At 42.9% G+C, this 13592-nt stretch overlaps 1 protein-coding gene across 1 annotated transcript; it reads right to left on the reverse strand.

Annotated features, from left to right (window-relative positions):
* Positions 1–9935: 9935 nt before the first annotated feature.
* Positions 9936–11892, reverse strand: LOC147426726 (uncharacterized). The gene is made up of 3 exons (XM_086498614.1): positions 11751–11892; positions 11453–11649; positions 9936–10940 (listed from the first exon to the last, which is right to left on the reverse strand). The coding sequence occupies exons 2-3, from the start codon at positions 11634–11636 to the stop codon at positions 10081–10083; spliced, it is 1044 nt and encodes a 347-aa protein (XP_086354740.1). The 5' UTR covers positions 11637–11649; positions 11751–11892; the 3' UTR covers positions 9936–10080.
* Positions 11893–13592: the final 1700 nt, after the last annotated feature.

A 13592-nucleotide genomic window follows, 5' to 3' on the forward strand; every position in this document is an offset into this window, starting at 1 on the left:
TGGGCGAGTAGCAATCATTGCATACATCAAACTACCCACTGCAGACGCATATGGAATCTTATCCATTTCAGCCTGTTCTTCCTCAGACACAGGACAATCTTCCTCAGACACAGGACACTCAATGCCTTTCCCTTCTCCATATTGAAACGTTGCAAAACCTTGTCAATATACTCTGTTTGAGATAACCAAATCAACTTCTTTGATCTGTCTCTCTCAATACGCATACCAAGTATACGACTTGCCTCACCCATGTCTTTCATGTCAAACGATTTTGCCATCTTTGACTTCAAAGCTGAAATTTCTTCCAAGTGCTTGCCAGCAATCAACATGTCATCCACATACAAAATAAGGATCAACCAACTACCATCCTTAGCCTTCTTTGTATATAGACAGTGATCGAACTCACTACGTTTGTAGCCTTGAGAAAGCATAAACTTGTGGAATTTATGGTACCATGCCCTCGGTGATTGTTTTAAGCCATAAAGACTCTTTAACAACTGGCATACCCAATCTTCCTTGCCTTTCTCAACAAACCCTTCTGGCTACTGCATGTAAATTTCCACATCTAAATCACCATGCAAGAACGTTGTCTTGACATCCATTTGGTGCAACACCAAATCTAATATGGCAACCAATGCAAGAAAGCATCTCAATGTATTCTAATCTCCTCAACCCTCTCTGGTTTAGAATGATATTTGGATTCATTAAAGTGAACATCATTTCTGCCGACAACCTTTCTGAATTCGGGATCTCAAAGTCTGTACCCCATCTCACCAGAATTACCATAGCCTAGAAAGATGCACTTTCTACTCTTTGGCTCAAGTTTGTTCCTAAATTCCTTTGGAATGTGAGTATATGCCTCACAGCCAAAGACTCTGAGATGCTTGTATGAGGGCATTTTGCCTGACCATACCATCTCTGGCACTGAATCCTTCTGCAAAACCTTGTTAGGAGATCTATTTACAAGATGAACAGCTGTTGATACAGCTTCAGCCCAAAACCCATTTGGCAGTTGTGCATTAGACAACATACTTCTGACCTTCTCTTGTATGGTCCTATTCATCCTCTCAGCAACACCATTTTGAGGAGGATTGTAAGGAGCAGTAAGTTCACGTTTTATACCTTTTGACTCACAAAAGTCCTGAAAGGCCTTTGAAACATACTCTCCACCATTGTCAGTGCGTAAGCATTTAAGCTTCTTGCCACTCTGATTCTCCACAAGTGTCACAAACGTTTTGAAAACACTAAACGCTTCATCCTTGTGCTTGAGAAAGTAAACCCATACTTTCCTCGAGTAATCATCTATAAATGTCATAAAGTAAGAAGCTCCCCCTAGAGATAGGTTAGGCATAGGTCCACACAAATCACTATGAACAAGTGCCAACTGTGTATCTCTTCTACTGCTTCTATGCTTATGTGGCTGCTGTGTTTGCTTACCATACAAACAATGTTCACAGAATTCAAAATTATTAAATGAAAAGCCAGGCAAATAACCAGAACGAAACAAGATTTCCATTCCCTTCTTGGACATATGTCCTAACCGGCTATGCCGCAAAGAAACGTTCGGCTGCTCGGTTACATTGATTACATTTTTAGAGACATTTGATACATAAATCATGCAAAGTCCTCCAGACTTTACTCCATGTGCTACTGTCATAGAACCCTTGGATATCTTCCACATGTTCTGTCCAAAAGTGGTGACGTAGCCAGCATCATCAAGTAAACCTGTGTTGATCAAGCTCTTTGTAATTGCGGGAACATGTCTCACATTCTTCAGCGTGAAAGAAGAGCCATTCTGAAACTTCAATTGAACATCTCCAACACCTAAGATCTCACATGTCTGCCCATTGCCTAGCCAAACATGATCTTTAGAGGTCACATAAGAGGTAAACCACTCCTTGTTTGGAGACACATGAAGTGATGCCCCTGAGTCTATAATCCAGTCACTCAGTGCATTTCCATCAGATGCTGTAAGAAGAGTTGAGTCCATTGTATTCTTCAAGAAGTAGATGTCTCCTGACAGTAGACTGTCATCCTCTACAACAGTGTTTGTCACATTTATTTCTTGAATCTTCAGTGAGGACTTGTTCTTCTCACCATGGTCTTCAGCTTTCTCTTTGCCTTTTTCTGCTTTCCATTCTCTGAAGTCTCTTTTCATGTGACCCTTCTTGCCACAATGGTAGCATTCTATGTCACTCTTGCCTTTAGCACTGCGGGACTTGCTACGAGACTGATTCCTCTTTCCACCTTTGTACTTTTCTTTGGTCCTTCCCCTGACAACTAAGGCTGTTCCTTTGCCTTTGTCCATTATCTTTCTATTGGTTTCTTCAGTAAGGAGACTTCCTTCTACACCTGCTATGTTCAAACCATCTGGAGGTGCAGAATTACTCAAAGCTGTGCGAAAAGTGTCCCAACTTTCCGGCAATGTGATCAACAGGAACATAGCTCTAACAGGTTCATCAAACTTGACACCTTGAGCTGACAACTGACTGTAGATTGTGTTGAATTCATTCAGATGATTGGACATAGGTGTCCCTTCTTTCATCTTCAAGTCAACAAGCTTCTTAAGCCAATATACCTGTGAAGCTGCACTCTGCTTCTCATAAAGATCACTCAGCTTTAACCATGCTTGATAAGCCGACATCTCGTCTGCTACATTGAAGTAAACGCTTTCTGCCAAAGTCAACATAATGGTAGAAAGTGCCAATTCATCCATTTCGCTCCATTCATCTTTGTCCATATCTTCTGGTTTTATCCCCTTGAGCTTTTATAGGTTTTATCTGCATCTTCTGTACCAACACGTGCCAAATCTGCTTCTTCCACAATGGGAAATTGGTTCCATCCAGCTTCTTGATATTGTAAAGAGCAGTGTCCTGTGATCCAGCCATAGCTACGCTTCACAGTGGTTTACTTTCCTGGGAAAAATTCGGCAGAGTTTCCCCTGTAAACTGACCTCTGAACCAATATCAACCTGTCAAATGAACCAAGAAAGCTTCAGATTCTGCAGAAATTTTGGCAGAGTCTCCTTTGTAAAATAGCTCTGGTGTACTAAAAACAGACCAAAAAACAGCTCAAAAAACACTGTCTCTCTGACACTGTAAGCTGCGGGTAAACCTGTCCTGCACCTGTACTGTCTCACTGTCCTGTCACTGTCCTATAAGCATAGACTGCGACAATGCCTCAACGGCAGTAAAGCAAAGATGCAATCCCAATTGTCTAACTCACAGTCAATACATCCTAGCTGCCTATCTAAGGGTGCTCGAGGGATCGCTCCAAGACCTGTATCACCGAAAGGATCTCAACATTCGAGAATCCCCCAGCTCAATAAAACCTCACTCGACCCTCAACAAAGGCTGCAGTAAATCTGACAGTACATAGACTTCCCACAAAGTCATACATCCACAAATTTCCCACTGTATGTTGTAACCACTGCGGCGGTTGTTTGCTGCGTGACTCACAGCCAACAAACTCTCAACAGACATACATCATCTCTGACAATACATCCCATGTGGAAGTACCTGCAATGTCAGGATGAAATCTGCAATATCAAGCAGCAAACACAAGCTACCTGATGAACTAGTGGATGTCGCCTATAGTCTGTGTGTAGATGCGCCCGTGTCGTATGTGACACGCCTCCAAGAACTGTGAGCCGTCCTTCGATGTGTAGACAGCCACAAATCAACACTCTGGGAGTGTCGATATCCTCAGCACCTGCAGTCGTAGGCCGAAAACCCCAAATTTGCAGAGTCGGAGCTGCACCCCCTGAGACCACGTAGTCGAAAATGGCCTGCGCAGAACTTTGTCGAAGCCGAACGGTGGCCGAGATGACCTCATAATGAAATTTTGAGAACACCAAGCCCTTTGGGCTTACCCACAGGATTTGGGGGCGTGTCTTCGCCTGTCGAATTTCACTCCAAGCTGAGCTGGTGACTCTAGCCTCCTGCAGTGCTGCCCCAAGCCTCGATCTGAGCTCTGATACCAGTTGAAGGAGTACGAGCGGAAGTGCGACGCGAGAGAGAGTGCGAGAAGAAGAGCACAACGATATGGTGAACTCGCTCTAATGTAATGTGTAGAGCATAGTAAGTTCTTATTAGGTTTTTACAAAAGAATATGTGTACATACCTGGCAGCCCGCCCACTTACCTGGGCGACCACATTGGGCTTTATACCCCAACACTATCACGTGTGTAATGGAATTTGCCTATTCAATTTGAGAGTAGCGGAATTTAATGAGAGTACTTTCAAGAAATGATTTTGTGAGCATAGCGGGTAGACATAATTGAAGATAACAACATAATTATAGCAATTAGTTAACTTGGCATGGACAATACTTTTGCAAGAGAGAGAATTTAGAGAACATGACAACAGTTGAGGACCGGATTTATGTGGAGCCGGTCCCCCCTCCAATAGGCATTTGTCTTATGATTTCTCCCATAAAGAGAGACTTGTTACAATACATTCTTTGTGTTCCTTGTGACCTAGGTGAAGCAATGAAGATGGAAAGCTTCATGCATCACCATCATAGCATAACCTAAACTTGAAGAAAGCTTTAACTATACCAAGCCTCAGTCCCAAGACCTCAAACACCTTCAAAGGTGGAGAGAGCTAGCAGGGAATGAGGGTAGGGAAGAGGAAGAAGAAACATTTCATACGAGAAAGAGCTAGTTCCTCACTTATCATAACTCTTGTGCTAGCATACATAATAGCATAGTAATGAAGAAGAAATAGATGGCAAGCTCAAGCATTGAAGCATGGCTCTTGGATGGATTTGCACTCCATAGCCAAGAGTGTTGGTGTAGGCTCTCAACCTCTACTTGCTTGGAGAAGGAGAGGGAGTTCTTGCACTTTGCATAGTACACAATGAGAGTGTTTGTGAGTGTGTGTGGGTGAGTATACCCCCTAAGCACCCCCCTAGCTTGCTTGGGTAGACCCCCCCTTGTAGCTCATGCTTAAAGCTCATTGGACCCCTCCAGGCCTAGCCAATCACAAGCAGGAGCCATTACAAGCAACATGGGTAGCCTTGGGACAAGTGTCCCCCTTTCCCCTTTGAGAGAGAGGACTTGATAAATGCAAAATCAATTAATTAAATATCCTAAATTATCATTGGACCCCTTGGGTGGCCAACCAATAGGCTTCAGGCACACCATGAGGGCAACATGGGGAGGAACTTGACAAGTGTCCTTGCTGCCTCTTCAAGCTGGGCTTCCCTTGTGTGTGTGTGTGTGTGTGTGTGTGTTCTCTCTCATCCCCCCCCCCCCCCCCCCCCTTGTAGGCTCGCCCCCCTCCTTGTAGGGATATTTTTGACTTTGGATGAGCAAGCCCCTTAGTCATCAAGCATGACTAAGCACTTGAAGTAGGGGTGTTCCCACAAGCATCTCAGGCAAGCTTCTCAAGGCACCTCAAGCACCTTAATCATGCACCAAGTCAAGCACCTCAAGCATGGAGCCAGTCAAGCACCTCAAGCATCTTAATCAAGCACCTCAAGCATGACAAGCACCTCAAGCAGGACAAGCACCTCAAGCACGAAAAGCACCTTGAGCTTGGGCCGGGTTCCCACCTCAAGCTCAGCCCTAGCTTACCTAAGGTCAAAGGACTTTTACACACATTATTGGAGGTCTTCAATGAAGCTAACCCTAAGGTCTTATGCTCCATTGGTTAGCCTTGCTCTTGATAGACCATCTCCCATTTGGGCCCCTTTACTATTGGCCCCGTGTTGAGATAGATCTATAAGCACATATCTATATCTTAACACTTGTTCCCATTTATTCTCCCACATTAAGTGATCAATTTAATATGAGAAAATCATTTGGGTTGGTTAGATATTAGATTTTATGACAACGTGGGTTGAATAGTAGGGATTATTTTATTGTACATTTTCTCGCATTCTCACATACAGAAGGATGTTGAAAAAATGATTTCTAAAAATTTACACATTGAAGAGAAAAAAGGACCCTTTCATTGATAAAACGTTTATAGCTTAGTAGCTTTATAAATAGTCCTTGAACGCACGTGATGTATGGGTTTTATAAATAATCTTTGAACGCACATAATGTATGGGTTGTATGGTCCACTCACCTTGGTTTGCAAAGTATCCATGCCTACTCTATAGGATCTTCCTATTGCTATTATGCATGTGTGTGATGTCTCTGAGGGGATAGTCCTACCAAGAGACTCTATAGGATATCATCGTGCAAGGCGCGCGGGGCGGGGTGGTGGGGGGGGGGGGGGGGGGGACGCTTTCGTGTCTACATTTGGATGTGTTAGATAACTCTAGCCTTACAAATTATCCCTTCTTTTTTTATATAGAGAATTACATCCAACTTTGAAATCACAACACATACACCCAACCCCCTTGGTAATGTAAAGATTCTCCATTAATGTGTTAGACCACTCTATCCTTACAAATTACCCCTTCTTTTTTTATATAGAGAATTACATACAACTTTGAAATCACAACACATACACCCAACCCCCTAGGTGGAGATAGCCTGACTCTTAAGGTGAGTCTTCTTGGTTGACCAACCACATAGGAAACATCTTTAAGGGCTAGAACTTGTCTTCGAGCAATCAAGGAGTGTTGAACCCACCACCTTTGAACTCATAAGGTATGACTCTTCCAAATGAGCTAGCACTCGTTGACAAAACAACCCGTTCTTGTCTAGAGTGCACCAATTTTCAGCTGAAGATGGCATCCATAAGTCATCATGGAGTATGAAGTTCCAGAGAAGGTTGATTCTCATGCAAAGAGATGACTATATGGGCTTCCTGGAAGGGTGACTGCAAAGGAAGCAAGGCTTTAAAGGGCAAAAGACCTTTGAAACCTGCATTATTGAGCTAGATCATTCATAGTACAAGATAAGAAAAAGTAGCTCCTTCTGGCTTATAATTTATAAACAAGGAGCTATCCAAGAAAGGAGGCCTCTACTTTAAATTAAAGAGTACAAGACATGTGAATGATGATGTGATGCAGTGTACACAAGGGGGCTCATTTGCAAACCAGTTTCCTATCCTTCACGTTCTCAACCTCTCTGAATTTGAAGTAAAGCCAAGAATGCATGCCTGTAATACGGCATACAATTATATTGTACCAGCCTATTTTAGTCCTATCTTACAATAATTTCATCTTTAAAGGTCATAGACTAGAGTCCTCCTTCAATTTACTCAGAGAGAAAAGGAGGGAAAGTAAAAGGGATTTTTTTGGGGTTTTTTTTGTGTGTGTGTTTGTTGTTTTTTTTTTTTGTGGGGGGGGGGGGGGGGGGGGAGGGGCTCTTTCCTTTCGATAGAGACAGAACCCCCCCCCCCCCCCCCCCCCCCCCCCCCGCATCCAAAACAAAAAAAAAACAAGAGTGCACCTAGAACCCTCCCCTCCCCAATCCAAAACAAAAAAAAAACAAGAGTGCACCTCAGATTGTGTAAGTGTAGCGCATGAGTTCATCAAATAAGTTTCCTTGATTTCAAAGACTTGCATAAAAAATTTTACACAAGGGATTACAAATAAAAATTTAAAAAAAAGTAACCAATTTATGGAAAAAAAGGAATCCTTTCATTCATAGTGAAGTTCGTGCACATAAGGATTTTTTCATTTTTTTTATTTTTTTAAATTTAAATACCTCTGGAATGTATGTGTTGTAGGTGATTTTTGAAAGGTGGACCCTTTTGGATCGAACATGGGTCATTCTGCACTCGCACATCTAGCTTAACTATTAGGCTACGCTTCTATCGACAAGAAGAAAATTGAAGTGCATTGTTGCCAACAACCTTGCACTTTGCCAAAATGGTGGTGGTAGTTGGGAGTGTGCATGAGCCAAGAGGTGTTGTCATATTCCAACCTTAAACATGAACAGGCTTGCCAAAACCATAGCTAGATGAAAGTGAAAATGCCCACCCAAAATTGATGGTTTTCTTTGAATTGATGGTTTTCTTTGGTGTTTTAACTGTAGAAAGATACCACCCATGAAGGTCTAAGGTTGCCCCCTGATTCTTGAGGGAAGTAATAGCTTATTGATTTGAACCTTATGCACAGAGCGATCACTTTTCAAAATGCGTATCATATCACGTTGTAAGATTATTAATACTCTAAAAATATACTTTTATGTATACGTTAGAGGGAGAATTTTTTGAATAGACACACAGTGTAATTAAAACATATATGTAGGGAAATTATAAATAATCTCTAAAACACAATCATACAGGGAGCTTTTGATGAGTGACCGCTCGAGAACTTATGTCTCTAGACTTGGCCAAGGTATATGCTTTACTAATCAAACTCTTGACAACCGCCAAATATAAGACCAAATCTATTAAAAAAAAGTGACTTAGTTTCTTTAAGTCACAAATTAGATTTTGCATGTTCAAATGTCAAAATTCAAATAGGTCCATCATCATGTCATAAGTACATCAAAAGAGGTGCGCCAACCAAATAAATTGGCACCATCCAAGCAAGGTATCTAAATTGCCTTCACTTCGGCGGGGGGGAGAGAGATGGAGGGATAGGTTAGAGAGAGAAAAATACAAATCGTACGGGAAAAATTACCAAAATACCCTTAAAATTTGTGAAAATCCCCAAAATACTCCTAAGATTCAAAAATCCCCAATATAACAATTGCCAACCTACCCTTCAATTTTTTCCAAATTCCCAAAATACCTCCATTAACCTGCAACTCTGCATAGGAAGGTTGGTTTTTCTGGAGTCTATAGAAGATGATAGAACTAGGATTATAGATGGTATTGTGGGCTCTCAAGATGAAATCACTCATTATTTTTAAACACAAATACCCTCAATTTGTAAGCTCAACAATGAATCTTAAAGGTTGTCAAAATACTAAACTATGCAAAACTTTGAGGTACTCCATCCAAACCTGATACATGGGTATATTTGGGATTTTGCAGAATTTGAGGGGTATTTTGAAAAATTCCTCAATTTTTTAAGGTATTTCGATAACTTTCCCTTAAAAATTTCTTCATTACACACATATTGAAACTCCCTGTACATACACCCTCCCTTTCTAGTGTAAGGGAGTGCGATGGTAGCAACAAGATTGAAGCTCCCTCAACATACACCCTCCCTTTCTGTTGTAAGGGAGTGCGACAGTAGCAACAACATTGAAACTCCCTCAACATACACCCTCCCTTTCTGCTATAAGGGAGTTCCACGGTAGCAACAAAAACATATGACAACCCCATAAAAGGATAGTGCTTGGAAGCAAGAAAAACATCTGACAACCACTGTGTTTGGCAGCCAATGTGGTATGTGAGGGTATAGGAGCCTACCTCAAAGTAGATTTGTGGAACTGAGAGACCTACCTCTTGAAAAAGAATCTTAATCCCATTGTTTTCAAAGAGAAAAACAGAACAACTCCAAGCTAGGACTTGCATAGAGATAAAATTGTAAACTACCACAAAATTGTCTTTCTAGTGTGGTGGGCAGTAATCTTCTCTGATGTTATGAGAAGCATTAGCTAGAACTTCACATGATGCTAATCGCAAGGGCAAAGCCCTCAATACTACTGTAAGAGGCGGCGCAAGTCCCACTTGTATTGTATTATAACATAAAAAGAAGTAAAAACCAGTTGAGACAATCTTGATCTGAAATATATTGGAACCCATCTCTTCTATGTCCATATACAAATTGACGCGCATATTGCTAGCCGTAGAAGAACGGCTACATTTATTGCAATACATGGGAGAGCATAGCAAATTACATACCTTTTGCACCACTGTCCAAAAAAAAAAGAGGCTCATGGAGCTATCTATCTATCTATCCATATATGTTTTTTTTTTTTTTAAAAGGGGGGCTAACTTCCAACTTTGATTGGAGTTAAGAGGGCTAACTTAACCTTGATTAATTCACTGATACCTCCCAGGTTAAGAGTATGTATTGATCACTCAAACCTTGAGTAGGTGAAATGGGTGAGTGTGTAGGTGTCTGTATGACCTTTGTAGGTGAAGACCAGCCCACAGAGCTCAACCTCAGTTGAACTCTAGAGTAAAGGGAAAGAATCAAAACCTAGTAATGGGCTCCACTTACCCCACCCTTAACCCTGGTTAAGTTAGTGACTATCCCTACAGAGGCTTGACAAGATTAGAGCAGATGCAGCAGCTTGCGCTCTTCGACATGATGTAGTCCTTGTGCCGAGAGGGTCCTTAAGCAAGACATTGTATACTCTGCTGTGTCGGAGTTTGTCACCGAGCCCTCGGAATTGACTGAAAATGAAGAAGGGCTTGACACCCTCATGAAGGGAGGGGAATTCATCTTCCATGTACTGCCCACCTCTGCAAGATTTCCATGCGAGTTTAGAGTAAGATCAAGCTCAATAGCACCATGAATTTCTTCCCTCGGGGTTGCATTTTCTTCCCTCGGAGTCGCATGTTCAGCCTCCCAAGCTGGGTGCTCTCTCACTATCACTGCTGCGATCTGCGGCTTCACCCTTCTAGGGACAGGAGCATGGAGCTGCCCACAAGCCACCTGGCCTTGCTCACACTTGAGCATCCCCGCAAAATTGTTGGATTCATGGCTTGCCTGTTTACAAAGCAGGCCATAATTAAGCTGCCCTTGAGACAAGGTAGCAACCTCTGAAGTGATGTTTGAGGCTTCTTGAAGGGGCTCTTGCTGCTGCACACATATTTTCACCCGCTTAACAGGTGCTTCCGCACTCGGCTGTGCGGATTGGGTCCTTTTGAGCGACTGGTTAGAGGGAGTGGTGAGTGTGGGAGAAGCATTTGTGAGAGGGGGAAGGTTGGATCTGCATGTAAGGGAGTGTGTGGGCTTGGTAGGGAGGGCAGGCATGCAAGCCGCCGCAGGCCGAAGAGACCCGCCCTTGAGGACAGTCTCGACCGCTGCTTGACATACCCCCCAATTACCACTCCATAAGAGTCCAACAGCCCCGAACACCGGATTCACTGTCCTTCCGCAGGCCTCATACAAGAGAGATTGAAAGAGAGCTGCACATATAGAAAATTAGGTCATCAGAAAAGCGGGCGCAACCTATCTACAGTAGACATACAAAAAATGCACTTCGTCTTTCTGAATGCAACATTGCAGATCATCTCAAAACAGTCAGAATGTGGTATGTAAGGTATGAGCAAAGAGCAAAAGCGCGGGCCTGGTCGGCCGCCGAAAGGTGCAGAGGGCGCATGATCTGATTCAAGAGAAGTATATACATACACAATCTTCTTGTACATAATTGCATCCTAACCTGGTTGAAGAAGCTGGTCCCTAGGGTGGCTCTAAACATGCCAAAACATAGCATTTTCCATATTGTGTAAGAAAGTTATGCGCATCCGCAACACAGACGCTTACAACACGGCATATGCAGGCGCATACAACACGGCATATGCAGACGCATACAACACGGCTCTCTTAATATGCAGACATACCAGCAGGCTCATTAGCATGCGAAGGCTCCCAACACAAGAATGTGACATAAAGAGCCCAGAAGTCTTTGCTTTCATACCTGGCCTCTGGCTCTCTGACACAGCACTGATGAAGCTGATCATGCCGGCCCTTCCAAAGAACTTGGCGATGAAAACGGTCGCATGGCCCTGCGCTTCGGGGGACTCAATCCATTGCAAGGAGGACCTCAGGATGCAAGTGTCACTGCATCCTTTTCTCAGAACTCTACAACCATTGCAACTCATGTTGAAGAATGACCTGGAAAAAGCAGACAGAAAGAGGTCATACAGAGAGAGAGAGAGAGAGAGAGAGAGAGAGAGAGAGAGAGACGCATGTGTGCAAAGGGGCCTCTTTCTTACCAAGGAACTGGGCTCGTACTCCTCTTGAGGTGATGAAAGGTCTTCAAGAAAATTGGGTTAGCAGGGATTTCTGCATATTAATGGAAGCTTGACTTGATGAAGGGTGGGATCTTCCAAGAATGCGGGGAAGAGCAGGAGATAGGGCAAATGGGGGAAGTGGAAGAAGGTATAGAAAATGTGGGCAAAGCAGGTGGGTTTTAATGGGTGCTTACCAGAATATTCTAATCGGGAGAGAGAGAGAGAGAGAGAGAGAGAGAGAGAGAGAGCGAGCGAGCGCTGTGTGTGTGTGTGTGTGTGTGTGTGCGCGCGCGCGCGCGCGCAAGAGGCAAAAGCTGATGAAACTTGGAATGGGAGGCAAGGGACCAAGGGTTGCTCAATGTTGATATGTAAACCTTTTGTTTAATGAGAGAGATAAACACGAGGAAAGAGATGAGCACAAACAGAGATGAAAGAGAGAGAGAGAGAGAGAGAGAGATGTAGAGAGAGAAGTTCGGCAGCTTGTGGCCCTGTGGGTCGCCCCTCTTGTATAGGGCAAGAACCGCAAGCCTCCGTGGCAACCATGTTCTTGCCACGTGGGACCTCACTAATTGGATATACATCCTCAATCTTTGGACAAAAGGTTGGCCCTGATAGCCCTTGTGGAGCTTGGTCCCCCATCTACCTTAGTTTCCGTTCCCACAGAAATCCTATCACCTTCATTCTCATGTCATCTTTTACATGTCCTCATTTATTTCTGCATTTGCCTCTTCACACGCTGTGATTTGAGCATAGAAACTCAAGGCATATGAGCTCCAAATTAGAGGGCCCTTCAGCAAACGGATGCCCCCTCTCAGTTTTAAGTGCAAGTTCATACTCCTTGCTAATGAACTTGCGACTAGAAACCAACATGCAGCTGCTAGTGAACAAGCTAGATTTGTCAAGATGCTGCTACAAAACCTGCTACACTCCAGCATAATGGCCCCCTGTTGAAATTGCAAGGCTTGGCTCTAAGATTTGTGCAACTGCACCCTTCAAAAGTGGAACTCCCTATGGGGTTGTACCTTCTGTGATTGAGGGCCTCCATTCACACCCTTAGAGGGCCTATAGGGGAGCCTTCTTAGTCTTTATTGAAACTTCCAAGTGACTTTTTTATTATTATTAAACTAAAAGCACGGAGAAAAGAAAACACATACCCCTATGGTAGGATAGGGGCTATCCTGGTGGCTTGGAAAAAAAATCCTAAAGACAAGGGAGGCATCAAAGGGGATTACAATGAGAAAGATAATTTACAATGGCATAAATTCTCAAAGGATCATAATAAGATAAGATGATAGTCTCCATCTTTGCCATCTCAGACCCTTCTGCAAAATTTTCACTTCATCCTGACCTGCTTTGGTAGCATGACTAAATTTTTTTTTTCATAACTGCATTGAAGTTGATGATAAGGGGACAAGCAAAAGAAGAAAATGGACTTCCAAAATTATCTTATTCCTTTCTAACCAAATATGCCACAGATATGCCCCCCTTAAACAGGTCTAGAGAGGAATAACTGCAAAGCTGCATTCTCTAAGTAAAATGGATCTCCAAGTGATCTTTGAGATGTCTATAGCACAAGCTTTCTAGATCTCCTTTTTGAACAAAATTATTATATTTACAATTGATGAGCAGGTAGGACAGAGTCCCTTCATGACCTTTACATCTTCTACAGATACCATCAGACACCCCAACTCTCTTAGCCTTTGATCTTGTGCATAAACCTTGATGAAGGATAAGCCACAACAAACAACTCTACTGAGCCCAGATACATTGGAATTTGTATGCCCATTGCTTTGAATTCCAAGAAACTCCCCATATACTATTAAG

Source organism: Adiantum capillus-veneris, chromosome 24, assembly GCF_014529385.1.
Source record: "Adiantum capillus-veneris isolate H3 chromosome 24, ASM1452938v2, whole genome shotgun sequence".
In the NCBI taxonomy this organism is placed as follows: Eukaryota; Viridiplantae; Streptophyta; class Polypodiopsida; order Polypodiales; family Pteridaceae; genus Adiantum; species Adiantum capillus-veneris.